General features: G+C 49.7%; 1 protein-coding gene across 10 annotated transcripts in view; it reads right to left on the reverse strand.

Moving 5' to 3' along the window:
• LOC130859041 (aldehyde oxidase 2) overlaps window positions 1–11,589 on the reverse strand; it is a 77,493-nt gene that overhangs the window by 42,144 nt on the left and 23,760 nt on the right. For all 10 annotated transcript variants that reach the window (XR_009055154.1, XM_057746285.1, XM_057746283.1 and 7 more), the window contains 7 exons: window positions 10,338–10,431; window positions 8,231–8,340; window positions 6,680–6,864; window positions 5,931–6,114; window positions 4,391–4,483; window positions 3,126–3,295; window positions 1,806–1,920 (listed from right to left, as the gene is read on the reverse strand). Coding sequence is in view for 9 of the 10 variants with exons in the window: in XM_057746285.1 (XP_057602268.1) it covers window positions 1,806–1,920; window positions 3,126–3,295; window positions 4,391–4,483; window positions 5,931–6,114; window positions 6,680–6,864; window positions 8,231–8,340; window positions 10,338–10,431 (951 nt within the window). In the remaining variant the exon portion in view is untranslated. The remainder of the gene's footprint in view (window positions 1–1,805; window positions 1,921–3,125; window positions 3,296–4,390; window positions 4,484–5,930; window positions 6,115–6,679; window positions 6,865–8,230; window positions 8,341–10,337; window positions 10,432–11,589) is intronic.

An 11,589-nucleotide genomic window follows, 5' to 3' on the forward strand; every position in this document is an offset into this window, starting at 1 on the left:
ACTGGTGTCTTTACAACTAATGAGAACTTACTGTATAGCTCAGGGAACTCTACTCAGTGCTCCGTGATGACCTAAAGGGGAAGGAAGTCCAAAAAAGAGGGGATATATGTATACGTGTACCTGATTCACTTTGCTGTACAGTAGAAACTAACACAACTTTGTAAAGCAGCTATACTCCAATAGAAATTAACTAAAAAAAAAAATAGAATCTTATCAGATTGGTGAGGCATCGTTGGCTGTGGCAAAGCAGAATAAGAGGGTTATGGGGTAGGAGAAATGACTGTATGTTAGTTGCATCTTTGGTGTTTTTCTGGAAACAGAGGACTGTTTTGGAAAAATAAGAAATGAATAGTGTTAGCTTTAATAAAATGAAGAAATATTGAATGGAAAAAAAGTGGTAGGGACACCAGGGAGGCTCACACACAGAGAGAAGGCCATGTGAGGACACAGGAGAAGGTGGCCATCGGCAAGCCGGGAAGAGTGGCTTCAGGAGAAACCTGCCAACACTTTGATCTTGGACTTATAGCCTCCAGAACTGTGAGAAAATAAATTTCTGTTTTTTAAGCTACCCAGTCTGTGGTATTTTGTTGTGGCAGCCCAAGTAGGTAACATAGCTCCTAAATAACAGCCAACCTCTTCATCTGGAGTTCAACCAAAAGAACAGTGGTTTGTTCCATGGCTGGAGGAGAAACAGCTTGAGCTGTCACAACGGTAGCTAACACCTACTGAGAGCCTTCAAACACCAAGCACTGTTGTAAGGGCTTTGCATGTATCAGTTCGTTTAAATCTCACAGCAACACAATCAAGTGGGTGCTATGATTTTTCCCATTTTATAGGTGATGCTCTTTTACAGGTATCATGATACCATTTCACAGATGATGATACACAGCTAGTGAGTGGCAGAGTGAGACCATGAACCAAGGTAGTCTGGCTCCAAAAGCAAGTGCTCAATAAATGATTGTAGAATTGAATTAAAAGGTCAAGGATGACATGAGCAACTTTATTAAAAATGGAGTATGTGAAGGTCAGTGGGAGGTGGCAGGGAGAGTGTTGGTCCAAGAAGAGAGAGAGTTCAGTGTAAATAACAGAGAGTGGCTGTATATTTCTACTCTCCTTTCTAGATTTTTCAAGGGTTTTCTATCCTGATACAAGTCAGTTTCTGCATTTATTCTTCAAATAAGAGTAAATTGAGGGACTTCCTAGGTGGTGCTGTGGTTAGGAATCCGTCTACCAATGCAGGGGACACAGGTTCGCGCCCTGCTCCAGGCAGATCCCACATGCCACAGAGCAACTAAGTCTGTGTGCCACAACTATTGAGCCTGTAGTCTAGAGCCCGTGAGCCACAACTATTGAGCCCATGTGCCACAACTACTGAAGCCCACACGCCTAGAGCCCATGCTCCGCAATAAGAGAAGCCACCGCAATAAGGAGCCCACGCACTGCAATGAAGAGTAGCCCCTGCCTGCCGCAACTAGAGAAATCCTGTGTGCAGCAACGAAGACCCAATGCAGCCAATAAATTAAAAAAAAAAAAAAAAAAAAAGAGTAAATTGACTCAAGAGCACACGGTGGGAAAACTAGGACTTGTTTTTCTGTAATAAATTTCCTTCTTGTAATGTTATTTCCTGATTTCAGAAGAGTAGGTCCATCTGAATAAAGGCATTAGGAGTAGAGAGAAGCTGGAAGAACTGGCACGTCTAGCCTCTCGTGTCGAAAGGGCTGGGAGGCGATCAAAAGCTGCCTGGAGGTGGTACCTTGGTGATTACCTGTACAAAGTCACATGGGAAGGCATGGTCTGTACCTCACCTCATCTGCGGCCAACAGCTTGTCGTCTTCGGCACCATTGGTGCCTGGAATGTCCTCTGCTGTTATCACATCAACCACCCCAGGTAGTTCAAGGGCCTTGGACAAATCAATTGATCTGAAAAAAGAGAAATATTTAAGAAGTAGAAATCAGCAAGCTTTGAGGGCCCCAAACCTGAGGGAGGGATAGAGAGTGAGTGAACATCAAAATATGTAACAATTGGTCCACGGTAGGCCCTGACCAATCAGAGCTGACCTGCCAGGGAGCAGGGTCAGGGAGGCCTTCGGCTGGGCCTGGGGTAACATTATAGCTGCTGGGAGGGGAGAGGAGAGAGGGGCCAGTGTGGCTGTGGCAAGGGGTGTCCTTAGGAAGCTTAGGACAGAGGCCATTTGCCATTTAGCAGTGAAGTAGTTCAGGGTTTTATTACCAGCTGAGTATCAGCCCTACTCAGAGTTACTCCTTTGAGGCATACCTGAGGCTGCAGCAGGGAGATGAGGTTGGAATGAAAGTGAGGGCCCATAACTGAGATTTTTTTAAAGTCTTTATTGAATTTGTTACAATATTGCTTCCATTTTATGTTTTGGCTTTTCCCCTGCAAGGCATGTGGGATCCTAGCTCCCCAACCAGGGATCGAACCTGCACCCACTGCATTGGAAGGCGAAATCCCAACAACTGGACCCCAGGGAAGTCCCAGTATAACTGTGATTTTTGTCCTCTGTTTCATGATAGTCATTTCCAATCACACTCCCTTCCTCCTCCAGAGGCTGGTGACTTTTTTTTTTAGAGAATATATATATTTTTAAATTTACATATTTATTTATTTATTTATTTTATTGGCTGTGTTGGGTCTTTGTTGCTGCACATGGGCTTTTCTCTAGTTGTGGCAAGCAGGGGCTATGCTTCATTGTGGTGCGTGGGCTCCTCATTTTGGTGCATGGGCTCCTCATTGCGGTGGCTTCTCTTATTGCAGAGCACAGGCTCTAGGCACATGGGCTTCAGTAGTTGCGGCTCATGGGCTCAATAGTTGTGGCTCCCAGGCTCTAGAGCACAGGCTCAATAGTTGTGGCGCACAGACTTAGTTGCTCTGTGGCATGTGGGATCTTCCCGGAGCAGGGATCAAACCAGTGTCCCCTGCAATGGCAGGTGGATTCTTAACCACTGTGCCACCTAGGAAGTCCCTAATTAATTAATTAATTAATTAATTTTATTCTTTCCATTAATGTCTTTGGGTTCAGGACATTTCAGGAGAATGATCACATTTCTCCAAGGGAACCCCCAAGTGTGCTTTAAAAAGGCTTTTTGAAAGCTCTTCATTTACTTACATGATTTTTGCATGGGCTCTGGTACTGGTCACCAAAGCCATGAAAAGTTCTTTATCCACCATGGGGAGGTCATCACAGAATATGGCTTCCCCTGTGGCATGCTTAAGACCTGATAGGTGCATGATGGGGCGTCCAACTGGATCTTGGAGGGGTTGGTGAGAATCCACACTCTACAGAGAAAGACAAGAGTTTCCCCGGAAAACTGGCCAGTTACCAACACTCCACACTCCTGATTCAGGATTGAGAAATCGGATGGTCGGGCAACAAACACTGGAGTGGGTCAGATGAGCGTGACAATCTAATGATGTAACCAGACTGGGGAATTGTCATTTCAGTTATGTGGCAATGCTTTAGATGGGGCCAGTGTTTCGGCAAAATTGTGAAGTTGGTAAAGGGGTACTCTGGTTTCTCCGTTTGGCATCTTCTTTTCCCAAGTGGTGCCCCGTACCCCTTTCTTCTGGAATTCAGAGGGTCTTCCTGCCCTGCTTTCTTACCTTTCCGATGATCAGCCTATTTACACATAAAGTGATCATGATGGTGAGGTCTAGAGTGCTATAATTCCTGAGGGTGGGGGACCAAAATCTAAGCCCAAAGCCTGCTTATTGACCGGAGCGGGGCCCCTGGTGAGGGATGAGGGGCATATGCCAGAGGAATCCATCCAGATCCAGTCTAAGGGGCCTTGGCTGCCCTGTGAGTGGCACAGAAATATCGCTGGGAGTATGAATAAGTGGGGAAAGTGTTTATTCTGGGACTCTTCTCAGTGAAGATCTGTGTGTGGAATGTGGGTGGAGATCGGGTGGTGGGAGGGGTTGTGTTCCAATAGATAATAATAGATACTTTCTAAACTGTCCTTCAAGAAGAGGGGCTGCAGTTACTTGCAGGGCTGTTATTTTGCTGACTGGAGAGTAAACATTTGCAATCAGGGCTGGAAGCTGAACCCTGCTACTGTCCTTCTCTGTCCTTCCCCCACGCCTGGCTAGCTACTCTTCAAACAAATGCTCTAAGAATAGCAGTTTGAAGAGACTCTCAGCTATTGGTCAGATGGTCAAACTGCTTCACGTGGGTTCGGCCCTGAGTGTGTCCAGCAGTCGCTAAGGCCTGATCTTAAATCCAGCCTCTCCCTGGGTTGACCTGAACAAAGGGCCCATGTGCTAGAGAAAACTAGAAAGTCAGAAGGGAAAATTGCAACTCTGAAGTGTTTGCTTGTTCACACAGCTATAGCTTTCTCTTCGTTTCTCAGTTTTCATTAAATTAAAATCACTGACCTGGTACCTTTGGACTCCCTGGGGGACCGTGACCGGGAAATCTTCTAGAGCACTTAGGAATCGGTCTGAAATTTCAGGATAGCAGCGGCTGTTCTGAGAGACGATTCAAAACAATAAAGATAAGCCGATCAGTCTATGATTAAGCTGGGCATTGATTTGTGTGAAAGTGACTTGGCTAACGTAGCCAAGAAACCTTAAGGTTTCAGGTGGCCTGGATGACACACATCCACATCACCTCCCAGGACTTCACTTCTGTGAATGTTCCTTGCCCTCCCTCCCTTTCCACATAAGGAAGACCTGGACTGACTGTTGGAATCTGATCCTCAAGTCAGCCCGAGGAGGGAGAGGCCTGTCAGCGAGCTGTGCAGGGGCAGGAGGAGAAGCAAGAGAGTTTGGGGCTGGATAAGCCATTCTAGAATGAGCTGGGGTGGTTCATTGTAAATGAAAGAGCCCAAATCCTGATTATTTTCCTCAGCAGCTCAGCTTTTCTGGGAGAGCAGCAAAACTGGGAAGGCTCTCTGGGTGTTGCTGAAACACATCAAGTGTCTTGATTCAGAAATTCAATGGCGGCAAGAGTTACTCTAGTCAGTGTGGTTTGTGAGGGTCCTCATCTTTCTTTGTTTCTTTTATTTTTTTGGGGGTGGGGGTGGACACTGCACAGCTTGCAGGATTTTAGTTCCCCAGCCAGGGATGGAACCCGTGCCCCTGCAGTGGAAGAGTGTCGTCTTAACCACTGGGCCGCCAGGGAAGCCTTGCGAGGGTCTTCATCCGAGTGACTGAAAAGCAGGCAGCTTAGGAACATTGGGCTGCTGGGGTGCGGTGCAGTCGGGGAACAAAGTAGGCTGAGAGTTGTAGTCATAGGGGAGGAAAGATAGATTAGAGAAGGGGGGAAGGAGGGGGAGAGAGAGAGAGAGAGAGAAAATGTTTTGCTTTGGTAGCTCATTCCAGAAGTTTATAATCAGAAATTCTGAAAAGAAGCTACTTAAATAGTAGCATATGAATGTTTTCGTTGTTTTGAAAAATAAAATTTTATTTCATATTTCATATTGAATGTATAAAATTCTGGAATAGGCAAAACTCGTCTGTAGTGTCACAGAGCCGATCAGGGGTTGCTTGGGAGTAGGGGTGGGAGGGTGGACAGCAGCGGGGCCAAAGGGCACTTTTGGGGGTGGTGGAAATAGGCACCTCTTGTTTGAGGTCGTGGCTACACTGGTTTACACATGTGTCAAAACTCTCTGAGTTTAAATAGGTGCATTTTGTTATGTGCAATTATACTTCAATAAAATTGATTTTAAAAGAAAAAAAATTTGCACATGGGAGGCTGGGGCCCCGTCATGCTTCCCTGCTCAGGGCATGTGGTGAACATCTGTGCACTGAAGACAGTCTGGCATCCTGAGCCTCACGCAGTAGCCCTTCAGGGCTGAATCCTGGTAGAAGGGGTGGCTGGGAGCTGACAGGCTGCCCACGAGCCAGTTTGCAAAAGTGGTGGGAAAGGTGGAAGCTTATGTTGCCAGGAGCACATAAAAGCCAGAGCACTTACAGGCACAGAGAACAGCTCCACTAGCTTCTTCAGTTCCTGCAGAACTTGTAGGTAGAATTTGAAGAAGAAGCTGACCACCAGAGTCCTCTTGAATTCCACCCTCCCGCCTGGAGCCCAGCCTGGGAGGGAGACTTCGTCCAGGAGCAGCCTGCAAGCCTCATCCAGCATTAGCTCATCCCAGCGCCTGAGAGGTTGGAGGCAGGAAGGAATCAGTCACAAAGGGCAGTTTCAGTGACTAGTGTCACGTTGTAGATATTGGATGAGGATGGTTTAGAGATCCTAACTGTCTCATTTTATGAGTTGGATGGGAACTTAGAAATCACCTAAACAAGCCTGGGAGGCTGCACTGAGTAGCCTGAACATGCTGGAACCAGGCACTAAATAAAGAGACCATTAGGGCCAATTCCATTATGAACTGGACAGGACTCAGACGTGGACACTGCCTTTATGGAGGAAGAAACAGGGTGCTCCTGAGCAGCGGGAGTGGTAGGTACCACTCGGGTGCTGCCTGGTGTGGGTTTGCTGGAGGGTCAACGTGCACAAGAGCACTGGGGTGGAACACAGTCCTGGGCCATTTTTGTTGTATCCCTCAGCCAAAGAGTGGCACCTAATTAATCAAAGTCAAAGAGCAAAATTATAGAAAGAACAAGCAATGATCCTACATAGAGGAATTTCCATCTTCCCATTTTTTTTCTTTTTTTTTTTTTGATGCCAAGCTTGACCAGGAGGGTATGGGGTTTGTTGTTTACCTTCCTAGGAGCTGCTGGCAGGACTTTTGTGCACTGATTGTGGCAGCTCCGACCCCTCCGTAGGCGATGCTCAGGTTCTCGATGGTGTCTGTGCCCTCTTTGAAGAGGACGCGCATGCCAGCATTCACATCGGCCAAGGCATTTTGCTGGCACTGAGCCTGTCGGAAGGCTGACACAAACTCCCACTGTGGAGACAAAAGCCATTTGGAGGTATTTGATATGTCACAACTAAGAGCAAGGTTTCTGCTTCTTGGTGCCACTAATTAATCACTTAGACTCAATCTAAAGGGACACTTGGCACAATTTGAGGACAATCTGGCTGCCTATTCATTCACAGTGAGAATGATGTTTTCCCAAAGGTCTGCCCTCAACACCCCCATACCCTCAATGAACAGGGAACACTGTGCAGCTTCCCTCCAAGGCCAGGATCCCTCTGAACAGAATACCTGGATCATTTCCACATGCTCTTATTTCCAGGTGCCATTAACTCTAGTCTCCAGACCCCTTTGTCCCCCATGAGGATGGAGGAGCCCTCCCAACACAGGTGCTTTTAAAGGTGATTTGCTTGAAGTGTGAAAGAGACCCACCGAATTTCTTGGTTTGCAGATGCTATCACTTCTCCATTTTGCAAAGTTCATAAAGGCGTTGTATACAACTTTCCAACAGTGGACTAGGAACTCTTCTATCAGGAACAAGAGTCAGGAGGGTGATGGCAGGCCTCCTGTCCCTTGGCACTTTGACCACTGGTGTGCTGACATGGGGTTAACGGAGATGGCTGGTGCCTCGAGTGTATTTCCATCTGTGTGGCCACTGAGGGTGCTGTGTTTGGGTCGGCCTGTTTTTCTGTCTGGGGCCCTTATACAAATGCACACCGGATTGGGAACACATTTCCAAGTTTCCACTCTCAAGGAAAAATAAATGAAGATCATACACGGCTGAAAGCGTGATTTAACATGAGACTTCCTGCATGACCAAGTTGACTACTGCCTTGGCATCACTGTGTGTGTGTGTGACCTATTGCTCCTCTTGGGAAGACTGCCCTCTGGGACTCAGATGCAGCTTTGGGGAGAAGCACAGGGAACAGGGAGTGAGGGCAGAGGGCCCCCTCTGTAGCTGGCTGGGATCTCCCCCAGGGATCGTGTGTTAGGCGCTCCCGTTCCTCTGAACTGGGGGTCAGCTCCAGTGGGGACTGGGAGGCCCCAGCCCCAGCCTCCATCTCCGCGTGGGTCAGGTGGAGGAGCTCGTTCCACAGCCAGAGAACTTTAATTTCTGCCTCCCAGAGACGATCTTGGACAGGAGGGGGCATGGAAGCACGACCGAAGGCCGGGCATGCCCCACCCCACAGCTGCAACAACACCCCCAGCTCCACCCCCGGCGCTGCTGGCTGGAGGGTGGCTGAGGGCTTTGGTGCCGCGCCAGGCTACAGAGGACGGGAAACAGGTTTTGGGGGCAGACATCTTCCTTCTATCTGTTTTGAAAATTCTAAAGATGACTGGACCCAGTCGTGAAAAGAGAAAAACAACTCTCAAAAGTGACCAGCAGAATTCTTACCTTTTGAGAGTCAGGAATGTACACAGACTCCAAAATTTCTCCTGGCTTCAAGTCTGCACTTGCCAAGCCAGCAAGAAAGTGTTCGCTTAGAGGAATCTGCCGTGAGCCTTCTGTTGAAGAAAATGACATTTCTGCACAGTTGCAACAGGATTGCGAGATTATTCTGTACTTTCAAATGTCAGCCCTGGAGAAGAAAAGGTCACCTTTCTCTGCACAGAGCAGTGTGGGGATCTAAGCGCGGGGCGGGACACCCCCATCCCCCCCACAACTGTCCCCTCCACAGGGAGGGGTGGTGGCAGCTTCATGACATTTACTCCTGTTGGCACACATGCTAAGTGAACTGGGACTCTCCCTGTCCCCAAGGCCTGCCAGGCCTGTTTTCATTTTCCAGCAGAGGCTGGTTAACTAAATCTAACTTGTTCAATACTATGATCAACTTAAGGGCGTAACTTAAGCGGAGACAGGATTTGTTTCCACTATTAGTGGAGCTCAAATCAGCAGATTTGCTTTTTGTTCTTGCCGCCGCTGTTGGCTTCTAAGCCAGATGCCCACACATTTGAAGCAAAGTGAACAATTCAAGAAACCTCCTTTCAGCTCTGTTGTCACCACGTGGTGGTCAGAGCAGTCCCCTCTGGCTTTAAAAAGTGGTTGTGGCTCCACAGGAGGTGTGGCGAGGAGATCAAACTGCAGCCCAGGGAATCTGACATGGGTTCAGCTCCAGGCACATCAGCGACATGCTGACTGGAAGATACATGTGGCCGAGAGGGAGGCAGGGGGAGCCCAAAGGAGCCCCTGTGCACCTTTGCCTCCCTGCTGCGGGGCCAGCGAGCTCACCCACTGGTCTCATGGGAGCTTGGCTGGCGGTGGCTTTGGCAGAGTTGGAAGCCAGAGACCTTAAGCCAAAGGTAATGCCCAACACCCCAGCAGAAGACCACAGCTAGTACTCCTAGTCCTAGTCCTAGTCCTAGCGTAGAAGGCCTCGCACGGGGGCTGGGCTGTCCTTGCTATCCTCATGCCCTAGAGCCTTGGCTTCTTCTCCCTTCGTCTTTGGGGGTTGAGCTGGGATCCTCCTGGACGGCAGGCCTGGAGAACTCAGCAAAACAGCTGACGGGAACAGGCAGGGGTGAGGCCTTTCCTCTCCTCCCCCCTGGGTGGGCCCCACGCAAGGTTGAATAGGGGCATGAGAGTTTTCCCTCTGCCAGCAGGTCTCTCCCAACATTTCTCCGTTCCCACCAACCAGGGACGGGATCGTGTTAGCCAACAATCCCCTGGGGAGGTTACGACGCCTGTGATATAATTCCTGGTCGGGCACACCCCAAAGTTCACATGGGGCGATGTAACTGCTTCCCTGCGCCCCGTAGGAGAGAATTGGATGGGGTGGGGGTGAGGGAGGGGGAGGAGCGATGGAAGGGGGGAGTTAGAAGCCCTGGGGTGGTGCTAATGGAGAAGAGACAAGCACACCCATTTGGAAATCAGGCAGACTGGGTTCCCAACCCATGCCTGCCTCTACAAGTGACCTCAGCGGGGTGATTGGACAAATTAGACATGCTGTGTGTAAAGAACGCAGCAGAGACTGGCACGAAGTCAGCGACCAGTATATGGAAGTGTCAGCATCCTTGGAGCAGTCACTGTGAGGGCTGAGCACTTCGGGGAAGACAAGGGCGGTATAGCACGGAGCAGCCCCAAGGGAGGGCCCCTCTCAGCCATCTTATAAAATGTCATAGCCTTCCTCCTGTCCCCAGGGGGTCCACGGTGTCCCTAGCGCGTCTTCACTAGCCTTATGGCTTGTCACACAGCAACTGGGGGGTGGGCATGAAGAGAAGGAGGCAGTGGTCCTCAGGCCACAGAGAGCCTTCCCGCCAGCCCCTGCACACCACCCCTGGTGGACGCGGGCTAACTGAGCTGTGGTCTGGGCTGGGTGCTGCGTGACGGGGCAAGTGGTGCAGAAGGAACCACCAGCCACCCCCTTGCATCTGTGTGCCTCCGCCAGGAGCCTGAGCTCCCCATGGTGGACTGAGAGCCAGAGACCTGGACTCTGATATAGCAACTCCTAAAAAAGAGACAAAAACTCTGCAGGTGCTGTTCAGAGTGCTCTGGGGTAGCTTACCTCCTGATATCAGATTGAGGGTAGCGTTGCCCACGGCCAGAATAGGATTCAGATCCGAATAGCAATGCCGGCTCATAATGTGTCCCCCTAAGGACTAAAGAGAGAGAGAGTTACAGCCTCGGCCACTCGATCCCTCAAATCTGAGCCCCGCAGGCACCTGCCTATGGTCCTCCCTGGTAGCGAAAGGGTCAAGAGGAGTCCGCTCTGCAGCTGAGACTCAGCTCCGAATGTGTGGGCGGCCCCCAGCCACGGGCGACTTCGGATCAGGTGAGGAATGGACGGTCACGGACGCGCGTGGCATTTGGTATGTTCCACCCGCTGTCCACTCTCTTCACGTGTGTTTACTCACTTAATCCTCACAACAGCCCAGCGAGATGATGCCATTATCCTGCCCTCACAGATGAAGACACCGGGGCAGAGAGAAATTATGAAACGTGATCAAGGTCTCCCAGTAGGAAGGGATAGGACTGGGATGTAAACCCAAACAGTGAGGCTCAGCGGCCCGTTCTGAACCACCCCTTCTCAGGGGGCGCAGGAGGCCACGGTGCTGGCTACAGAGGTGCCGTCCTGCCTTGGAACCACAGCCTCGTCTCACAGACTCTGAAGTTGCTGGGTTTCCCAAAGGCACGTTGAGGTGCTGGGCATCCACACCACCGAGGGAGAGTTGCCCTTCTCCTCTCCTTAGGAGACTCCACGTGGATCCGGTCGAGCCTGTAGCATCTCAGAAGGTGGCAGGGAGGTGGCTGGCCAGTCCATTCAGTACCCCGCTCCCATTCCATCCATACAGTGATGGGATCTACGGTGACCAGCTGGGTTGCTGTGATCCAGGCTGGAATGTGGGTGAGGACAGGGAACCCCCATTCCTTTACGAACAGCTCAGTTTTAAAGTTCTTGTTTCCACTGAGCTGAAATCTGCATCCCTGGATTCTTACCTATCGGTCATACTTCTACCCTTTGTATGAAATATGAAATGCATCACATGTCCTCTGGGAGTCTAGAAATATTTGAAGGCAGCTCTCATGGTCTCTCTGACTGTCCCCCACCATTTCTCTATCTGATGTGGTTCGCAACCCCTCTCTCTTCTGCTACCATTTCCTTACCAGGCTCCAGGGTGTCAGTCAGAATTCTTGACAGAGAAAGGGAACATTCTGGAATCACTTGAGCTTTTTCAAGGGAAACAAGTTCTCCCTCCATTCGCCATACCCCAAGGATTTCTAATATACCATTTGGGATATGCAAGGGAAGGAGCATG

The sequence above is a fragment of the Hippopotamus amphibius genome, chromosome 8, assembly GCF_030028045.1.
Source record: "Hippopotamus amphibius kiboko isolate mHipAmp2 chromosome 8, mHipAmp2.hap2, whole genome shotgun sequence".
Lineage (NCBI taxonomy): Eukaryota > Metazoa > Chordata > Mammalia > Artiodactyla > Hippopotamidae > Hippopotamus > Hippopotamus amphibius.